Raw genomic sequence first — 21,999 nt, 5'->3', positions numbered from 1 at the left:
TTATCAAATTGGAGTGAAGGCTTTACATTAAATGGAAATGAGTGCTTAGAATCCTGGATTAGTTGCTAACACATTGCTTTTTAGTGCCATGACAATGAGGAGGAGGAGGAGGAGGAGGACTGAATACAGCTTAAAAAATTTTAAAGATCCCAAATCCCAAATGTGATCCTCCAAAAGCAATTATTATGATTGATGAGTAAATGCTAGATATTATACATACTCAAAAAGATACTGACATATCAATCATTACACTGCTTTAAAAAGTGACAAGGTTGGTAAAATTATGATTTAAAAAGTTACATATTAAGTATAAACGTACTTGCAATATGTTACTTGAAAACTCAAGTAGAGGCAGATCATTAGGACATCCTGTGATTCTTCTTTGGCTTGCCTCCTGTCTTGTGTTCTTATCCCTCAACTGATATTCTCAAGCTTGATTTCACTTTCTTACCACACATATCATGTAGTCAAAGATGGCAGAAAACATATTTTCTCTCTGCCAGGTCTGTAGTTCACTTAATTATCATTTCAACAAAGACAGTCTTCATTTGATGATTCCAACCTCCATCTTCTATATATGTTAACACGTCTGAGGTCTTGTAATGCCACTACCAATATATGTACATCATGTTGAGTTAGTTCAGGGGGGTGTAGACATCACCAGATGTTGATTTGTCCTTTGGGACATTGCTGACTGGGGTTGATGGAATTTAGAATCCAAGAACATCTGGGGAATTTGGACCAGAGAAGTCTAGTGGTCTCAGCTAGTACATACATATGTAAGTGCTCCCCTTTTAGCTTTTCATGACTGCAGTAAAGGGATTTATTTGTGATGTTCATAAGGAAGATCTTGGGCTGTTCTTCTGGTATAGGGTGTTCACTCCTGAGACCAGCTGCTTCCTCTTCTCCTTCTGCTCTACATTCCCTCCTTATGTACATGCCTCTCATCACTTTCCATCCGTGCATTCTCTTCCTAGCTTTTGCTCCTTCAGCCTCCCTTGGTATCCATAACTTTTGCTACAATGCAGCCAAGAGCTTTCCAGCCCTGCTCGCTGCTTGACATTTGGCCACAATGTGGGAGGCTGATTAGTGTTTCCTCTCCAGGTTGGTGGTCTCTAGACTCATTTGCTGGCACCCCGTGCTTGTTGGCAAAATACCCAAAACTAAGGACAGCTCATTGCTTCATTTTATTGGCCTGGAGAATACGGCTCTCTGGTCTCTTTTGCTGATACACCCATCAGGGCCAAAAAGAGCTAGATAAAGTCTTGGCTGTTCTATGAGGAGACTTCCAGAAATGCAAGGAACAAACTGTGTTGGCTCTCTTAGTTTAGCAGCTCAGTCAGATGGGATTCTGAGGCTTATGTGAGAATAACTAAAAATGCCCCACAACCTAAGAGTCTCCATCAGCAAAAATAAGAAAATTTTCAAAGATATCTCTCAGTGCTGGCAAAAATCTAAGGAGTACAGCATCATTTTGTAGGGTAAAGAAATCAAAGGCAAGTTGGATGAGATATTAATAGATGTCAGATAGATAGTCCAGAGGGGCAACAACTATGGCTCCATCATCTTCTCTGCCCACTATAAAAATGGAAGGATCTTTAAACCTCTCTTTTTGCCAGAATAAAAAGGAATGGGTTTTACAAGATTCTTACCTGATGCACCTTAGCAGCTAATTTTCATGTCTTCAGCTATAGGGCATAAGAGCAGAGAAAATCCTCTTGGAAAAAGCAGCCATGTTGTACATTACTTGAATGAGGCACTTGAGATCAGGGGCTGTGTAATGGGAAAAGACAGGAAAAAAAACATGAGCTAGGTTGAGCCTAGTGGTGGCCAGTGTTATTATTCCTATAGCACATGTAATTGCTAAGGCAAGGGGAAGAGCTAAAACAGGGTTCTTTGCTTTGATAGGTTGTCTGCTGTACCAACTCTTACATCTTTTCTGCTTTGCTTTTCCAGTGCCCAGGAGGGACATTCACACCCTCAATGAAATCAACCAAGGATTACCCTGATGAGGTTATCAATTTCATGCGCACTCATCCCATGATGTACAATGGTGTGTACCCCATTCACCGCCAGCCACTAGTGGTGAGGACTAACGTCAACTACAAGTTCACAACTATTGCCGTGGACCAGGTGGATGCAGCTGATGGGCGCTATGAGGTGCTTTTCCTGGGCACAGGTACCCATTGATGTGCACTGAAAAGAATACACAAATATCCTCCCACACAACCACCACTACCAGCACTTTTCCCCAACCTGGAAGATGAGCACTTTGGGTTGATTCTCTCACTGGAGTAATCATCTGGCTGAGGAGGGATATTCTGTTGTATTTTACTGTTGTTTGCCATCACCATATTAACCCTCATCCAGTAAGATTTGGAAGCAAGCTGTTTGACAGTACATCCCATTCCTTACCCACCCACTAGGCCAACCTGATAGGTGTTAATCCTACAGTTGCAGAATTCAGAGGAATAGAATGACAGTAAAGATCTTTCAGGCCAGAGTGAATGAGAAAGCCTCCATGAGTTCCTATGATGGTAAGAAATGCCTTGCTGTATCTGGGAACTAGTTCATGCTCCAGTTCACAAATATGTCCATCCAGCAGCTCAAGCCTTGCCTTTATCTGAAACGGAGACAGGCAAACTTGTCATCTAGATGCTTTAAACCACACACCCCACTATCCACAGCTAGTATGGTCAGAGGTTATAGGGGTTGCAGACAAAAATATCTGGAAGACTCCAAGTTGTAGTAGCAAACTCTTTGATTCTTTGATAGAAGTAGCATTCTGCTCCCAGCTTTGTGAGTAGGTAACAATTCTCCCAGTTTGAACTGAGCAACATCCATTTCTCCTTGTAAACTAGTGGAAGTAACACATCTTCAGTTTCACACTGTTTTCTGCTTGTGTGTTAGGCTCTTCTCTTGAAGTGAAGTAGAATACTATTATTGGCCATGGAGCTGAAGAACAAAAGCATAGGGATTAGATGAAGGGGTGTTTGATTGTCAAGAATTCATACAGGGAGGAGAGCATGTCTAGCACACTAATAATGGGGAGACTGCTTGCATGAGGTCTAGTCTGCTGTAGGTGAGTTCCTTGTCTCCCAGCGGGCTGAGGGAGCACCGCCAGCCCTCTAAGCAGGTGGCCAGGAATGCTAATGACCCAGAAAGTTCTCATTAGCTGGCAAAGGCTCTGTCTCAGCACAGCTGTTCTTCGGGCTGCCCAGTTCACTGCACTGCACCCAGCAGCTGTGCACAGTCCAGCCACCACCTGTCATAGCCTATAGGGAGTCTCCTCTTTCTTTCTGGCCATAGGTGTAACGAATCTCCAGATCTGGGTTGCTTCCTGCTGCAGAAAGAAGCAAAAAACAAACAAAAAGACCTGAATGGTCTGAGGGATTTGGGCTACCTCATGGAATAAATGAATGGCTGTGGGTAGCATTTGATTCAGAGTGCAAACAGAGGAGAGGAATGGCTTGGCGGCCTGAGCAAGAAATGCCTCTTTGCAGTTTCCTCTCCAGCTGCATGAACTGGCAATCAAGCTTCAAGTTCACAGTTCAAAAGAAACAAGTGATGAGAATTAATTTAGCAGGCTGCTGCTCATAAAAAAGGTGAAGAAAGAGGGGGCTTAGGGTCACCAGAATGAAAAATAGAAATCACTTCTATACCTTCAATGGTAGAAGAGGGAATTTCAGCAGGTGCTGCTTGTCCTGCAGCAAGGGACCAAACCATTGGTGACATTCCCTCTTCTACATAACCACAGAAGGGACAATAGCTGTCTCCAGTTTTCCCTCTGGCAACACTAAGAGAGATGGGCTTCTTCCCCACCTCCTGTGTTTCAGAATATATGTATATGTCCTTGGAAACCCTATTATGGATTATTTTAAAAATAAACTATCAGTGTTCTTTTAGAGCACTTTCTTCTTCCTCCTCCCCTTTTTGTTGTAATTTAATCTTAATCATATCAAAGTGCAGAGTTGAACCTTGTCATGATGCTGTCCATCAAAATCTGTCCATAGCCATCTGTGCACACCTGCTACAAACCCAGAACAATGTTCTTGGTTTTTAAAAGAGGCACTGATTGGTATCCTGAAGCAAAAGCATGGAACGACCCTATGCCAACTTCCAAATTTAGAGACAGAAATTAGCACAAGTTTTATAGAACAGCATCAGAAATAAAATGTACTTCTTTGCTCTGTCCCTGTCTGCTTTTTCTCCAGTTTGCTGGTATGTGGGCAACTGAACTCCATGCAGGATTAGGCAAAAATCTTTTATCAAGAGAAACCCAAGGCAACTCTAATATCAGCAGAATCATGTTAACAGAACCTAACTTCAGCTGAAAGTGTGCTCAGGGCGTGTGTACCTGTTGCTCAAAGAGAACCTCTCCCTTACTGCATTGGATTCTTTAGAATTGTTTGCATCCCCATCCATTCATAGATTACCCACCATGATACTTTAGAGCAGGGATGGGCAAAGTGTGGCCCACAGACAACATGGAGCCCACTAAAGCAAAAGTCATATGCCCTTTTCAATTTTTTTTATAAAAGCCTGTCTCATGGGGCAATTCTGACACACACACACACACACACACACTTCCAGTCTGTTTTAGCCCCAACAACTGGGGTGGTATTTTTTTTCTTTCTTCAAAACCAGAAGTGACTTCTTTGTCTAAAACTGGTTTAAGGACAGTAAAAACATGAAAGCACTGTCCCTTGTCCCCTAGAGTGTGAAGGATTTTTCAAAGCAAAACAGATTTCCTAAAGGGGAAAGTGTCTGGCCCCAGATGGCTGGAAGCTTCCAATCAGAGGGTAAAATACGTATATTGCACAGGGAAGTTTTATATTAAAAGATTAGTGGTTTCGCATGTAATGCAAGCGGATTCTTAGCAGCAAGCATTTCACTAGGATTTGAAAAATATTTAATGCATATTGTCTCTTTCTGTAATTTTTTAAAATGACCAGATATAATGTTCGTCTTGAGATTGGTATGTTTCTTGTACAGTCTTTATATAAGTCAGATCTGTTTGGTTCTTTAAGGCTTTCATGTAACTGCTGTACTATGACCATACTTTTCACGTACTCCCATTAATTCCTTATCCATCACAAACTGTACTTGTGTCTGCACCACATCCTTTCATCTTGAGCTATTCAATTTTTGCCTTTGTCCTAGCATTTTTGCCTTTGTCCTAACAACTTTGTCCCTGTTGTTTCTATAACATGCTTCTTCTGTTTCCTGCTCATGCAAACATCCATGGGGATACTCTGTTGACTCTTTCCCTACTTCCTTTGGGTCTAAACTTGTTGGGAAATGTAGTTCTTTCTTGAGGATCGTTAGAAATTCAGGAAAGTAAGCAAGATTATTTAATCTTACTAGCAGAGTTCACACAGCGGGATATAAGGCAAGCAGGAAAACTCAACTAGCTCCTCTCCCAGCCACGTGTCCCCAATAAAAACACAGTCACTTGGTTTAAGCGAAAAAAGAAATAAGTTTACTTACAAAATCATGTGTATGAAGAGATACACAGGTCTAACTTCATGTTGCAAGAAATATCAGGTAAAAAAGGTAGTCTACATGCATTTCAGGAAAGGATGCTGCCTCAGCATCCTTTCATCAGCTCCGGACACAGGCAAGGAGATTAGTAGGTAAGTAGATAGTAATGGCGACTCATTCTTGCTTTCTTCTTCTTCTTGGGAACAAAAGGTTAGGTGTCCTCATGGGTAAACAGGAAATGAGGAGGGGCAATGAGTAGGCATAGACATGCATTTATTAGAAGGTCTCAGCATGCGAAGTTGCTATATCCCAACAAAGCTAGTGCCAAAGGCTCCAAAATCCCATTTATAAAGCTGTTTCACTTGGATATGTCCCCTTTCTGAAACTTCACCCATGAGCTTGGTTCTTTTGGGAGTCCACCTGCCATACCTCTTATTTTCTCCAGTTGTAGGAAGCAAGGAGCAGACAAAGCTTGCAATGTGCATGCATGTTGGTTGCCATTGAAGTGTTGCTCTGAAATCAATCCAGCCCTTGAGGCACAAGAGATTCCCAGTTCTTGACCTACACATTCCCTTCTCTAGAAAATAAAAAGGAGGAAGGAAGGAAAGAGGAGGAGGACAAAGAAATGTGGTAGCACCTTTAAAACTAACTGGTTTGGGTTTGTGTGCATGTGTGTTTTGCTTTGCTTTGTTTTGCTTTTGTTTTTTGTTAGTTTTTTTTTTTGCATGAGCTTTCATGGCTATAAATCCACTTCTTTGGATGCAGCACCAAGTGGTATTAAGACCTCAAGTATAAAGCATATTTACACAGTTGTGGGAATGAGATGGAAGGTAATAAGATGCAAATCATGACCCTTGCCCTAAATTTTTAAAGGTCAGTAAGGTGATACAGGTCTTTCAGATCTTCACAGTGGTCAGTTAGTATTGATGTCTGAAATACCATAAAATCACAAAATATTAGTGCAGACAACTACAGCCATTTACAAGGAACAGGTATTTCTCAGTGGCGGCCACTTTATTACAGTACTCTTGGCCAAAGAGGTTCATCCAACCACTTCTCTAATATAGACTATTTGGAAAGTTGGCCAGTGCCACCAGCCATTTTGATCTTAATACTGAAGCATCACATTTAATCCAGAAAGGGTGAAAGAGAAAAGACCCAAGAGGTATTCAACTCCCTGTGTGTTTTTCCTTTCTGTTGCAGATCGTGGCACAGTCCAGAAGGTTATAGTCTTGCCCAAAGATGATATGGAAACAGAAGAACTGATGCTAGAAGAAGTGGAAGTGTTCAAGGTAAGTACTGCTTGTCCCTGGTATTCTGAGATCCTGTGAAGTATGTGGGATTAAGAGCTAGGAGTAGGGTATTGGTGATGACTGTGAGCTATGAGTTTCCTTCTTTAGGTTTCATCTCAGCCATTAAGTCAGCAGCTTGCCCTAGACAGAACACGGTTTTTCCTCAGCACCATTATCTGCTGACTTCTTTGTTATCCAGAAGTGTTGCAAAGACTGCAAAATACTTTAAATGCTCAAAAACTATTATCTGGAACTACTAGAAATGGTGTTTGTAGAATTTCAGGCCCAGAAGAAAATGGTGTTGTCCACTTGAATTCTTAAGATTGGATTGTACACTTGTCCAACTGGATTCTCTCTAAGCTACTCCAAAGATCCTGGGACAGCAACCTCTCTCTCTCTTTCTCTCTCTCTCAAACATGAATTAACACATTAACTACCATAATGTGCATAATGAGTTTCTGTAGGATAATTTAAGTTTCCCAAGACTTCAGCCCTTGCCAAGGAAGCAAAAATATTAAATGTCAAAAAATGTCAAGGCCAAGCCTGTTAGGATCTAGTTTTAAATTAGCAACGTAGGAGAAATATGTTCTTGTCGAACTATGCTTCCCTAAGAACTGAGTCTGACTCCAAATGCAATACAAGTAGCTTGTAGTTCAAACAAAAGTTTGCTAATGGCTTTACTCTATATTTACACAAAAGGCTATATCCTAATCTAGCTAGTGAATAGTTCAGGTAAATAGAAATCTTACCAAAGACAGTTGATGGAGAAGGAAGATGCAGGACCAAACAGATCAGAAGAAAATCTTGAGAGATAATGTCTGTTAGTCCCAAAGGTGGAGTGATCTACGTCACATGGTTAGTTTGAATGAGAGAGAGAGAGAGAGAGAGCAGTTTGCATGCTGGAAATCTCTATCTATCTAAGGAGGGAGAAAGAGAATGCAAAAATCTTCCAACAGTTTCAATCTTTTTGCCTCCAGAGATGGAGAGCAGCCATTGCCTGTGCATCCAGGCAAACCACATTAATTATAATGTGAGACCTCCACCAAGAACTCTTTCTTCACTCAGGCTGCAGTTTCCATCTTCTCTAGTCTAATGAACACAATATCCAGCCAAATCTTTTACCTTACTTTACCCATCCAATTTTTGAATTTTTTAAATTTTATTTTTTGATATTTTCTGACCTTATGAAGAATTCTAGAGAATTTGAAAGCTTACATAGTTTTGGGACATTTTTGTTGGTTCTAAGAAAGGTTTTTCCACCTCTGATTTTTGTTTTTACGGTAATGTGTTTTCCCTATAGGTTCCAGCCCCCATCAAGACCATGACCATCTCTTCCAAAAGAGTGAGTGTACATTTCTCATACTAGGGGCCCATTCACACTACCTTTTACCTCTGTTTTGAAATCGATTCTTCCACGTGAAATTCATATTGGGCCCGATTCTGTCACAATCCATGTCAAGGCATGCACAAGGAAATGCCCCTTAGCGCGGGGTATCGAGATTTGGGCTAAAATCCGTCTTTTCTTAAGACCCGGGTTCCACGAAATATGAACTTGCCCCCGATCACGATCGGGGCAAATTCAGGGAAGGATTAAGGTCAGAGGGCGGGTAGAGGCCAGAGCATTCCCTCCCCTCATCGGAGGGGAGGAGGAGGAAGAGGAGGAGGAGGAAAGAGCCGAAGGAAAAAGAGGGATCTGACAGGAGGCAAAGGGTGACAGGAGGCTAAAAGGGGAAATCAGGGTGACTGACAGGGCTGCAAAGGGCTGTCAGAGGGAGGGCGGGGGGGGGGGGGCTGGAGAAAGTGATGGAGGAGGAGGATGAAGGAGCCAGGGGGGAAGAAGGGGGCCATAGAGGGCATTCTATAACGGATCAGGAGGATGATGATGAAGGAGCCAGGGCAGCTCAGAGAGAGGGCAGGGTCGGAAAGAAAGAGGAGGAGGAAGATTGCCAAGGGAAATTGGGCAGCGGGGCCAAGCCAGAGGAGGGATGTACGGAAATCAGGCTGTAATTATTATTATTATTATTATTATTATTATTATTATTATTTGTATACCGCCCTCTGGCAAACCAATCCGGGCGGTTAACAACAGTAAAATATAAAATATGACAATTAAAAACCCTTTATCCCTCCCCCCCTTAAGACAGTATTAAATAGTATAACATATTAAAAACACAATATCAAGCATAAAAACAGCAATTAAAACTAAAAACCCTGATATCCCTCTGTTGATCCTCAACCATCACTAAGATGGGGCCACGGGAGGAATGAGGGAATCAGGGAACCTGGGAACCTGGGCCGGGATGGTTAATCTGGAAAGGCCTGCCGGAAGAGATCCGTCTTGACCACTTTTTTAAAGCTGTCTAATGATGTTATCTGACGGATCTCATTCGGCAGGTCGTTCCAGAGTTTGGGGGCGACAGCAGAGAACGCCCTCTGGGAGGTCGCCGCAAGCCTAGATTTTAAAGGCTGTAGTAAGTTCTTCCCAGAGGACCGGAGAGCGCGGGGAGGATTGTACGGGAGGAGGCGGTCCCTAAGATAGCTTGGACCCAAGCCATTTAGGGCTTTAAAGGTGATAACCAACACCTTGTACTGGGCCCGGAAGCTGATAGAAGGAACTGCTTTTATTTTTGACAATCTATGCACATGATTTTTTGGGTGACATACCTTTGTGCTTGCTTGTGCTACTTTCATTTCCTCTTGCTCCTGGATTATTATTATTATTATTATTATTATTATTATTTGTGTTATATGCAGATGCTACAGTCAGAATGCCTGCGCTGCATTTTCCTTTTATTCTCAATTGATTCCATGGGTCTACTTTAGTTGGAACTGACAGGTCACTCTCTCTCAGCCTCAGTGGAAGGCAATGGCAAACCTCCTCTGAAGAGAATGTAAGCAGGAGGAAAAGGTTCAGTTCAGGTCAAAGGCAGGGCATGAATGGAGCTCGCATCAGGCACCTCCCCCCCCCTTTTTATATTTTTTAAAATGATTTTTGACAAAATATGCGCATGTTATTTTCTTGAGGCAGATATATTGATGGATAGAACGTGGGTAGCAGCTTGTTCCCTTTCACTTTCATTTGCTCGCTTCCAGCAAAGGGGAAATGTTGCAAAGGGCAACTTTTTTTCCTTTGCGAATGAATGCTACAATTTGAATGTTACATTTGTTGCTTTTGTCAATTTGGCAAATTGGCAAATAGATAAATGCTTTTGCAACTGCCTCTAAGGAATTCAGGGGTAGCCCTGAATTGTTTTTAAGAGCAAAAAAGAATGCATGGCAATAGCATCCTTTTCTGGCATTTCCGAGGTGAGGAATTTATTATTAGTAGTAGTATTATTATTAGTATTATTATTACATGTGTAAGAAGCATTCTGAGCTGGCAAGGAGGGGGGGATACAGGATGCATTAGCTTGCATTTTGGGGTTGAAAATGGGGCCAAGGGCAGATCATAACCTGCACTGACCCAAATGCCCACCACACACACACACACACACACACACACACACACACACACACGAGGTTTTTAAATCTGGCAAAAAGTGCGCATTTTGGTGCATTTTGTGCCTGGCTCTTTAAAAAAAGGAGGGGAAAAGCATACTTCTGATGCCCCGATGAGTGCTGCAAACGTCAGCTATGACGATTGCTTGATTGACAGCAGGTGCCTTCATGTTAAACCCGATTTCTGTAAGAAAGCATTCGGGTTAAAATGCCCCAATTTTTGTAGTGGGCACTTGCTAATGGAGAGGTTCGGGAGGGGGCCCCCAAATCTGCCCAGTTCCTTCCAGTGCAAAACTGCCAGTGGGAATAGGGCCAAAGATTGCAGTGATCTCACTCAAAAGTTTATTGGGTGGGTTTGAAAGGAGATATGGGTGATCTGGGTAAAGGAGAGCTTTTCTGTCCATCTGCTCTCAAAGAAAAACAAAAATCATTGTCTGCTTTTGGTTCAGTGTGGGAGCAGAAGGGAGCCTGTCCCTCCACTGACATCTGAATGTTACTTTGATGCCCAACAGCAACAGCTCTACGTGTCCTCAGCCATTGGGCTAACACATCTGGCCCTTCACCGCTGTGATGTATATGGAGAAGCCTGTGCTGACTGCTGCCTTGCCAGGGATCCCTACTGTGCCTGGGATGGAAAGTCTTGTTCTCGTTACTCTGCTTCCTCCAAGAGGTACTATGTAGCAGGTGATAGACTTCTACACCAATAAGCAGCTATCTATTGGCGATGCTCTGGGAAGAGACTTAAGAGTCTGGGATCAAGAGCTTTGTAGAAAACACACGATTTCTAAGAAAGCCAGGGGTGCTTTAGGTTTGTCTTTTAAGATTGATTCTGCCATCCTAGAGAATTAACTATGTTGACATAAGGTGGGATTCTCAGTAGAACCTTGAAATAGTTCCTTTTCCAAGCTTTAATTCAGAGGTAGTCCAGGGCTGCTGTCATACTTTAGAAATAAAACAGTTTGATGTCATTTTAACTACCATGGCTCAATGATATAGAAATATGAGATTTCTAGCTTTATGAGATATTTAGCCATCTCTGTCAGAGAGCTCTGGTCCCACAACAAATGATAAACCCCAAACTTCCATAGCATTGAGCCATGGAAGTTAAAGTGGTGCCAAACTGCTTTACTTCTAAAGAGTGACAGCAGCCTAGGATTTATGTTGAATGGTAGCCAAGAGCAAATTCAGGAGAAACATAGGATAATGGAATTCCAGGCAGCACATCTAGGTAGTGTAAGGAGTATATTAGAATTGCTTCACGGCAGGAAATGGTTCATAGAAAGGATTCAAGGCTGCCATTATTAGCTAAAAATTATTCTAGGAGTCATAGCCTAGGGACAGGCCTGAAAGACAACATGACAATGAGTGTGAATGAGCGTGTCACTTTGTGGTGTTCTTTCTACTGCTGCTGGGAACTGCCCAGTTTTCAGCTTCCTAACCAGCTGTTTCTTTCATCTCTGTAGGCGGAGTAGGCGACAGGATGTCCGGCATGGTAACCCCATTCGTCAATGTAGGGGCTACAATTCCAATGGTGAGTGCCCTACACACATATACACACATAGAGAACAGAACATAACATTCCTCCTGAACACAGCAGTGAAGGTCTCAGAAAACAAATGTGTTAGTTGCTGCTAACCCATTGTCTACAAAGGACTGTAGTACTGAGCAGAGATGAAAGGTGCTGCATTAATTACCATTTGCTAGCTTTCCTTTTGGCAATACTGCCAAATGGCATCAGTTGCCTTTTTGTTCAAAGTGACTAAGGCCTGGAACGTTTTTTCCTCTTGCAACGAAAATAGGAAGCTTGCATTACACCCCACCCCTATACCTCACTTCCAGTTTGTTTCTTCTAAATTAAGTTCTTTCTTTTTTTTCAGCAAACCAAAGCTCTGTGGGAAATGCCTGGCTTCTTAACATGTTTAATAGCACTCCAGGAACCCTCCTGGGAAGGCAAATGGTACAATTTCTCCCTACAGTGCTAGGGCATTTCTGGAAAGCTTTCTGGAGTTCTTTAAAGTTTGTGAAGGAGCTATGCATCTCCCAGGTGGTTTCGATTTTGTAACAATGGTCACCAGCTGTAACACAAACACACACACACAGAGAGAGAGAGAGAGAGAGAGAGAGAGAGAGAGAGAGACTAGTCAGGAAAAGCTTTCTAAGCCTGTAAGGTAATATTAATGGTAACTAGAGATGGTAATTCTAGATTTTACTATTCCTGACAGATGTTGGGAAAAAGCATACATTTTTCTTTCAAGATACTCAGGAACTTTCCAGCCCTGCTCCCAAATGACAGGAATGATGGGCACAATGTTCTGGAGAAAGCTATGGAGCTTCCCAGAAAGCAACTTGATGTACAACTTTCCCACAAAACTTTTAGAGCTTTCCAAAAAGACAGAGAAAAAAGAACAAAAGGGAAATGTTTCACAACTTTAATTGTTCCACAACTTCAGTGCTGCACAACTTTAAATGTTGCACAACCTTGGAATGGGAATGGGAATAGGAACAGGAACGACAGCCCCAAAAGTGTAAGAAATGATATATTATCCACAGAACAAACAAGACAGACAACACAGAGAGAGACACCATTTTAAATTATAGTTCACTGTATAGCTTGTTGTATTTTGTGCAGTTTTTCAAGTAAGCATACTGTGAAAAACAACATGATGGTACACCTGTGAGACTTTTGGGGAAAATCTTTAGCAGCTTGGAAAGCCACACAGTTTTTGTTGTTCTGAGAACAAAAATAAAAGCACAGGGTTGCAGGAGCTTTCTGGGTGCTATTTTTCCTCCTGACCTCAGCTGGGAAACTGTCAAATGTCAATTCCACCCCTCCTGATAACACAGTAAAGGCATTGTAACACTACCGGCACATTGCCTTGGAGAAGAATTGACCACCAAGAATTTTTAAATTTTTCATATTTTCCATATTTTGTTGTGCTGGATTTAAAATTATTTAGCTGGAATTTTACCACTTGGAGTACACAAGATGTTCATCACTTTATAAGTTCAAAATATTTTTATTGTGACACAAAAGCAAACACAATAAAAACAAACTGGCACTTGTTGGTTCCATAAATATTGAATGCCTTTCCTGTGACACATCTACATAAGCTCTGGTGCAACCTACTGCCTCCAGAAGTCACCTGCAAATTTGAATGCACTCCAGGTGTGTGCATTTACAATGTTACTTGATCTCTGTTTCTGGAAGGCCCCAGAGTCTGTTAGAGAGCATAGCTAAACAAACAGCTTTGCTGCACAAAGGAGCTCTCAAAACAAGTCCAGAATAAAATTGTGCAGAAGTACCAATCTAGGCTATGTTATTAAAAAAAAAATCTCAACTATGAACATTTCCTGGAGCACTGTTAAATCCATTATTACAGAACAGAAAGAATAAGACTCAACTATGACTCTGTCTAGATAAGACTGGCCACTAAAACTCATTGACCAAGTAAGGCAAACACTGATCAGAGAAATAACCAAGGGGCCATCGGTAACTCTTAAGGTGCAGGAAGGACCTGCAACTGAGATGGGAGAATCACCCATGGGACAACTATGGCATACAATTCAGTTGGGTTCAGAACCAACTTAATGGTATGTCATAGTTATCCCATGGGTGACGAGAAGAAAGCCACAGCTGAAACAAACCCATATCAAAGCCCATTTAGAGTTTTCTTTTTAAAAAATAATGGCTGAGACACAGTACAAATGTGGGGAAAGGTTCTCTGCTCTCATGAAAGCAAAACTGACCTTTTTGGCCTTGCCATAAAATGTTACAGGTGGCACAAAGCAAACAGTGCTCAGTGCCCTGAGAAGACTATCCCCATTGTGAGCATGGTAGCATCGTGTTGTTGGGATACATTTCCCTAACAGAGACTGGGAATCTAGTCGGGACTGAAGCTAAGAAGAATAGAGCCAAACAACAGGGCAATTCTAGAGGAAAACCTGTTTCAGTCTGCAAGGAATCTGAGGCTGGGTTGGAGTTTTATCTTTCAGTACAACCCTGGAGTGGTTTAAAAACAAGAATCTGAATGCTTTACAGTGATCTAGCCAAAGCCCAGACATCAGCCAGACTGAGAAACTGTGGCAAGACTTTAAAGTTGTTGTTGTCCAACAGTCTTCATCTAACCTGAAAGATCTAGAGAATTTTGCCAAGAAAAAAATGGGCAGAACTTGCAAGAATGTACAAAGCTGCTAAAGGCTTTCTCAAGAATACTCGCAGCTGTACCAACATCATGCCCAGGCCAGAAGCAGATGAAAGGCCCTCCCTCCATTCCAACTACCACTGTTCTATACTCGGAGGAAAAGATACTCAGTATCTGCTGGACATCCATTTTTCCTTTTGGATCATTTCTTGATTTGAATGTAAGCCTGAGGGAAGGGAACTAGGTTTTTTTATTGATCTTTTATTTGTAAAGCATTATGTACGGTGATGGTAGTATATATACAAATAAAATCATAATCATAATACAGTAGCCCCTCTCCTTACGTGGAGGATCCATTCTGGACACACACACCCCGTGTAAGGGAAAATCCGTGTATGCTCATGCTCCATAGGAAACAATAGGGTGCATGCATCTGGCGGTGGCACAACGCATGGGGGCACATACACCATTGTTTTTATCGTCATGTGGCTTCCTGATTACGCGTGTATAGTGCACATGCATATGGCGCGGGCACACTGTAATAGCTGTCAAAAGCACTTCTACCAAGTATTGACTGAGGGGCATGAATACAACCAACAAATCTCACTTTGTTTTTATTTACTTAAGTTTCATAATAAAAATACTTTGCACCTTCACAATGTTGAGTATGTTGTATATATCTGCCATCCTGGATTCCATTTTGGGAGAAAGGCAGGATATAAGGCAGGATCAATCAAAAATCAGTATGAAGTATACATCAATCAAGCATATTAAATCCACTTGAATTCCAGGTTGTAACACAACAAAATGTCAAAAAATATGGGCAAGGGAAGCTGAATATTTCTGCAATCTGAAATTGTTTGTGCCTTTTTCCTGCAGCCTCCATCAGTTTTTTTTTTTTTCAAAACTATAAAGCATATAAAACAAATTATCTAGTACAATATTAAGCACATAAATATAGCAATGTATTCCAAGTAGGCACGTTTTACTTAGCTGAAGGATTTTTTTCTGAATACACAGTGTGGGTTTGCTTGGTGCAGAATGTTGACTTTCTTGGCACCAAATGTAGGCAGCCATGGGTAAAACAGGAAATGACCTTTTTACACTGAACAGATGGAAGGAGGCAGTCAAAAAAAGCAATTTGACTGAAGAATAAAGATACATTCAAACCAGCCCTTTTGTACCTTTTCATTCCACTTTAGTTGTTTCTCTCAAAGCATATGAAGTATCCACATTTGTCTGTTGGCAGAGGATATTGGCAACATTTTAATTAGCTATAGCTGCAACTCTGTACACACTTTCTTAGGTATACGTCCCATGAAATCATGGATGGGATCATGCAGTCCTTCACCCTAACCCATGATGGAGAATGCTTGGAGTTGTAGTTAATCTCGTCCCTTCCTTAAACTCAGGATAGTTTACTTTTGAATAGACACTCATAGGATTGCACGCCACACTGCCTGATGTTAGACAAAATGTGTGTCCAGATGAAAGGATGCCATTGTGCAAATGAAGGAATGCCTCAAGTGGACGTAGCAAGACAATAGCCAGGAAGAAGGACAGTATGAAGCTTCCGTTGAAATTAGTGGAAGTTTTTCATTGTTTCATGGCGGTGTAAGCTTGTTAAGAGGAGAACCATTCAGTGGCACAAAACTGGCAGACTGGATGGTGTCACACACCTTTATGTAAAGTTTACACCCAAAAACAATGGAGTTGCAAGGTATCATAAAAGATGTGCATGCAGTGGGCATTAATTAGTCCTCTGTGGAAAATGTTTGTGTAAATAAAATGTGGCAGTGGTGATCCATGTGTGTGAGTCACTTGGACATATTTTCCTCAGAAATGTTTTAAATGTAACTTGTCCTCATATGCTGTTTTCCCACCTCCAGCCAGCAAGAACACAGTAGAAGCAGTCCAATATGGCGTGGAGGGAAGCACAGCTTTTCTGGAGTGCCAGCCTCGCTCTCCTCAGGCCACCGTCAAGTGGCTCCTCCAGAAAGACAACAGTGACCGAAGGAAAGAGGTGCAAAACCCCACACACTGACATGCCCACCTGGTATTTCCAGGATGTGATCTGAGGAAATGGGTGGGAGGACAGGGGATTCTTTCCATCACAGTTAGTGGCTGAAAGGGAAGCATAGCTTGCCTGCTCCTTCCATTGGAAACTTTATATTTATGCTTTTAAGATTATATCGTGCTATATTTTGTATTTCTCCAATAAGCCCTCCTCCAGAATGCCTGTCACTGGGACCAATTCCCATCCCAACCTGCCCCATACATATAGTTACATCCTACCTCTCAAATGAAAGGACAGTAACTCTTTGTGGTAGAACTGCTGCTAGTCAGGATTGCAGTGGGGTGGGAGATGCTCAAACTCTTATAACAGGAAAATGTAAGAGAAGCAATGAGGGAAGGACCAGAAACAATCTCAGACTTAGAGTGTTTGTTGCAGGGTAGATTGTTCTCTTCAGTGCATCTCAGCCCAGTTGTTTCAGTGGTGCTAATGGCAGCCCCCTCCTCCCCCGTGTTTCTCTCTCCTTCAGCTACGCACAGAAGGCCGGGTGCTAAGGACAGAGCAGGGGCTGCTGTTGCGGTCCTTGCAGCTCTCAGATGGGGGCCTCTATTCCTGCACAGCTACAGAGAACAACTTCAAGCACACGGTGACCAAAGTGCAGCTGCATGTCCTGAGCAGTGAAACCATCCATGCTGTGCTCTTCCAGTCAGAGGCCCCTGCCCCTTCTGTGGCAGCTGTGCAGGCTGGCCTTCCAGGTACCTTCAGCTCTCACTACCATGACCTGGTGCAGCTGCTCACCCAACCTGAGATGGGACTCATCAACCAGTACTGCCAGGGCTACTGGCGGCATGTGGCCTCCAACCACAAGGAGACTCTGGCCAATCTCAAGGCCAAAGAGCTGCACGATCAGAAGAAGCCTCGTAACCGCCGGAATCACCCACCAGAAGGGGATCAACAGACATGAAACTGACAGCCAAAAGGGACTGTGTAATGACAGTGCTATACTTTCCTGCCTCCCCATTTTAATATTAAAATATATATAAATATATATATATATATAAATATAAATATATATATACATACATGCATACAAAAAAAAAACCACACAAGCATACCCTGCTCCCTCTGAAGACAGTATTTATTTGTAGGTTGTACATAATCTGCGGGTAAACTCAGCCTTACCTTAGTGTGAGGAGCTTGGAGGCATCCCACTGGCACCTTGCTCTCTTCCTTTCCTCACTTTTTTTCTGCGGTACTGTATAATAACAGACTGGTTGGAGGGGTGGGGAACAAGGGCAAGATTATTCCCCCACTCCTTTTATCAGCTCAAAGCACATCTGGCACCTGGCAGAAAAGAAATGTCTACTGGCAGGTGCTAAGGGCAAAGTTCCTGTTCCCATGATTCTCATTTGGGCCTTCTTTGCTGAGTGGGACATAGGACTCAAGTGTGGAGTGAAACACAGGACTTCAGGATGGTGGAGCAGAGATTTTCATACCTGGACTGCCGTGGGAATGGCTGAGACTTCAGAACTACTGTTGAAAATATTTCTACCTGATTTTTTTAAAAAGAGGCTTTTGTGTGTCCTGAGAGCATTCCTCCACCCTGACATACATAAACCCCTGCCACACCTACAAAAACTTTAGCACTTTCTTTCTCCCTTACCATTTCTCTGCCACAGAGCACCATCTGGAAGGAGACTCTCCAGAGCATAGCGCTGTGCAAGCTGGATCCCTCAAGGGGCCTGGGCCATTTAAGGGTGAAGGAAGCCCTCCATCAAAGAGGTCTACCCATAGGCCCGTGTGGTGCCACTGCAAAACTATTAATCCTACTGTTGGATAGTCAAAAAATGGTGTCATAATTTGAGAAATTGTTTATCCTGTTGGGTTAGTGAAGTGCAAGAGGTACTGTCTGTGGAAACTGTGGTATGGAAATAGTGGCAATAGATAATAACCAAAAGAGTGGGTGGGAAGATTGGCACAGTTCTGCTCAAAGACACCTGGCTCCATTGAGCCAGTTTATCAGATGAATGCAAGGGTTTTGCCAGGTGGGTTAATCCAGGGAAGTGTAATAATGTCTATTTAAACCAAAGCTACTCTCTTGAAGTGTGTGCATCAGGCACTTCTCAGGCCAAATACAGTATGAGAGTGAAGGTGGCCGGGAGGATTAAGCATCTGTAGATAGATACCAGGAGGCCAGGCTTCTGCTCAGTCAGCAGGAATGTATCCCTCTTTACCAACCTATTTATTATAATTTAATAATATTAATTTGCTCACTGGGAGTCCATATCCACAGTATGACAACCACCAGACTACTTACTAATGGAATACAAGCCAAGGAGTAAGTAAACCTGCTCCGGTATGCTTGAATGATATGCCCCTCAAGATTTTTTGTGGCATTTTCCTTACTGGTCACCCCACATGGGTGATTTAGTGCAGGACAGGATGGACAGAGCATGCCAGAGAACATTTCAAAGAAGGAGATCTTGGAACTCAAACAGAAAACTGCTTGCTGCCTTCTTGCCTAATTAAAAGATAACTTTCCAAAGAATGTAGACTAATAAGCCTTGGGTGTATCCCATGCAGCCAGGAGAATTGCTATCATCTCCCTGCTGATTTTCTTTCTGGTGAAGGCCAGTACAAGTAGAACAGGACTAGCTTCACTGCAGAAAAAGTCTTTTAAATAAATAAATAAACTATGGGTTTTAGGGGTTATGGACAACTGTGCACGTGGGAATTAGGGCAACCATTGAGATTCATTTTGAGTGGAAAACAGCAACCTAGGAGCAGCGGTTACTGTTCATAAAGCCAGGAGACCACGGTTCTGAAAATAGCTATAATGAAGGATTCTGGAAAAAGTAGAGAAATCACAAATATGACTCGTGATGCAGTATAGAGATATATAGAATATGGTAACTAATATAGCCAGTGCTAAACTGAAGCCAGACTTCCTTTGCTCACAAACTTAATTACATGGTGGGAAACAGCATAGTGCTTCTGGGCATGTGCAGAATTCCTGTCCTTTATCACTGAGTAATCATGACAAAGAGTACCCAGGAGGGTCCCAGGTCAATGGTCTACTCTGAGGCTTGAACCAGCCCTTCTCATTTGATTAGTCAAGCACTCTCTTGGATGTTCCCTTTCTCCAGTTCCTTTGATTTCTTCATCCAAAGGCATAAAATGAATGTCTTGCATCTGGTTTTCCACCATAGATATTTCTGAAGCAAATGCTTGGTTTTCTTGTCTCTTGGACTTCTCCATCAGGCTGACTTTTATGTTCCATACTCCAAGACAAATTAAGGTCAAATTCTCAGTCTGGATTAATCCAGAAGGCTTCTGCCTGCAGAGTTACACTGATCTACATCTGCCGAATCTTGATTCCCTCTAGCAGTGACCTGATGGACTGATGCAAGGAAAACGCCTGCTCTGCCACAAATGGGGGTCCCTTTTATATTGTGTTACTTCCAAGAAGCTGTGGGAAAGGGCAAGTGGTGTGTATGTATAGGAGAAGACCATGCCTAAAGCTATTGCATTACTACTAATGTGTAACCTATGTGAGCTGGGATGGAAGCTGGGTTGTTTCTTGTACTTCTGCTTCTGTCTGCACAGCAAGGGGCAGTCGCCACAGAGCAGAAGCCTGTATTTCTCACCCTTTGGTCACTGGGCCTATGCCGCCTGCTGTTAACAAGAAGAGGGCTCACCTTTCATGTTTGGGAGCCCTGGGCCCACCTCATCCATCCTCCCTGGGTCCCCCTCCTGCCAGTTTGAGTGATGCACCTAGACTTTCTATTGTAAATAGCTGTAAATTGATTATGTAACAAAACCGGGGATCTGGAGCATCGTAAAGAGCTCCTTGTGATGAATTCAAGTGCAGAGCCACTTTGCGCCTGTAATGTGAAATTCCTGTGGATAGAACAAGCTAATAAACACTGGCTTTGTTTTTTGAAGACTCAAGCCTCCTTCACCTCCACTTCTCCCTTCCCCTTTTGCCTCCTGCAGGAAGCCACATTGTGCTTTTATTGCACTGGTTCAGCTTTAGATTGACACCCCCAACTTATCTTTGAGCAACTTGCTACCAGAATGCTTCCATTTAATAAAAGGGATAAAGGCTTATAATTCAGATCAGATGGTTCATTCTTACTTTGGAAGTAGATCCTTACTATTAGCTTCTTGATTGTGTATGTATTATGAGCACCAGCATGGTGTAGTGGCTTGAGCACTGGACTAGGACTCTGGAGACCAGGGTTTGAATCCCTGCTCAGCCATGAAAATCCACTGGGTGACCTTGGACAAGTCACACTCTCTCAGCCTCAGTGGCAATTTCAACCCCACCTCTGAAGAAACGTGCCAAGAAAACCCCATAGTAGTGTTGCCATAAGTCAGAAACTACTTGAAGACATAAAATGACAACAAAAATATGTAAGTACAGTATATGCTTTGATATTGGTGATGTCATCCATAACATTGCTTTGAAGGATAAGAAAAGGAGAAATATATTATGGCTGGTACCACTTTTCTAGGATAATAAAACTTATTCCTTACTCTTAGAATGTTGCTTTGGGGGGGATTTGGAGCCATTTCCCTATTTATATATGCATTTTTAAAAAAGCATCAAAGTAACCATGTTGTGTGCCTTCAAATTGTTTCTGACTTATGGTGACCCTAAGGCTAGGGTTGCCATAATTGTCCACTTTTACCAGGGACAAAATGTGGAACAAATTCAAGACCAAACTATAGGACAACTGCAGGACAAAACTCAGCCCAAAATGTAGGACATTGAAGAAAAATGGTGGACCTTAAATGTCCTACATTTTGAGCTGAGTTTTGTCCTGCAGTTGCCCTACAGTTTGGTCTTGAATTTGTCCTACATTTTGTCCCTGGTAAAAGTGGACAATTGTGGCAGCCCTACTAAGGCCAACCTATCATGAGGTTTTCTTGGCAAGATTTCTTTAGAGGAGCTTTGCCACTGCATTCCTTTGAGACTGAGAGAATGCAACTTGCCAAGATCACCCACTGGCTTTCATGGCCAAGCAGGGATTCAAACCTTGGTCAGCAGGGTCCGAGTCTAGCTCTCAAACCATTACTCACTCCATACTGGCTCTCAACAAAATACTGGTAATATCTTGTTCTTCAAATAATGAGTAGTTAGAATCAAGAAGTTGCTTTTTAAAAGAGAGAGAGTAAAGAACAATGGATTACTTTTGGAATGATGAAAGTAAAATTCTGGGAAAAGTAAAAAAAAAAAAAAACACTACATGTATAGTGAAGAAAAACCCCTGAAGAAGAGGAGGCTGTCATATCGAATATCCCTTCTTCCTCCATATTGGCCACATCATTATCTTGAGGTCACTAAAATGAGTACCCAGATTGTTGGGGGCAATTAGCTAACAGTTGTAAACCACTTAGACACTGTTAGTTCAGTATGAAGCAGTATATAAATGAAGCTGTTTGTTTGTTTGTTTAAGTCCTGAATAAGCGCAACATCATCTGAAAATCTGCAATGCAATTGTGCAACTTTGCGGGGAGTATACCTTTTTCTTTCCTGATTTCCCCCCATCTGATAACCTCCATA

General features: G+C 42.3%; 1 protein-coding gene across 5 annotated transcripts in view; it reads left to right on the top strand.

Annotated features, from left to right (window-relative positions):
• The window catches only part of SEMA3F (semaphorin 3F), a 175,084-nt gene extending 154,575 nt beyond the window's left edge, over positions 1 to 20,509 (top strand). For 3 of the 5 annotated variants that reach the window (XM_089525866.1, XM_089525848.1, XM_089525859.1), the window contains 7 exons: positions 1,957 to 2,179; positions 6,688 to 6,776; positions 8,077 to 8,118; positions 10,787 to 10,944; positions 11,738 to 11,805; positions 16,306 to 16,439; positions 16,960 to 20,509. In XM_089525866.1, the coding sequence (XP_089381992.1) occupies positions 1,957 to 2,179; positions 6,688 to 6,776; positions 8,077 to 8,118; positions 10,787 to 10,944; positions 11,738 to 11,805; positions 16,306 to 16,439; positions 16,960 to 17,394 (1,149 nt within the window). In that variant the 3' untranslated portion in view covers positions 17,395 to 20,509. The remainder of the gene's footprint in view (positions 1 to 1,956; positions 2,180 to 6,687; positions 6,777 to 8,076; positions 8,119 to 10,786; positions 10,945 to 11,737; positions 11,806 to 16,305; positions 16,440 to 16,959) is intronic. The other 2 variants (XM_089525875.1, XM_089525884.1) reach the window with 1 other exon arrangement.
• Positions 20,510 to 21,999: the final 1,490 nt, after the last annotated feature.

The sequence above is a fragment of the Sceloporus occidentalis genome, unplaced genomic scaffold (assembly GCF_023333645.1).
Source record: "Sceloporus occidentalis isolate IW3139 unplaced genomic scaffold, rSceOcc1.0.p SCAF_1, whole genome shotgun sequence".
NCBI lineage: Eukaryota > Metazoa > Chordata > Lepidosauria > Squamata > Phrynosomatidae > Sceloporus > Sceloporus occidentalis.
The sequence above is the reverse complement of the archived record's forward strand: the minus strand, read 5'-3'. Positions and strand labels throughout refer to the sequence as shown.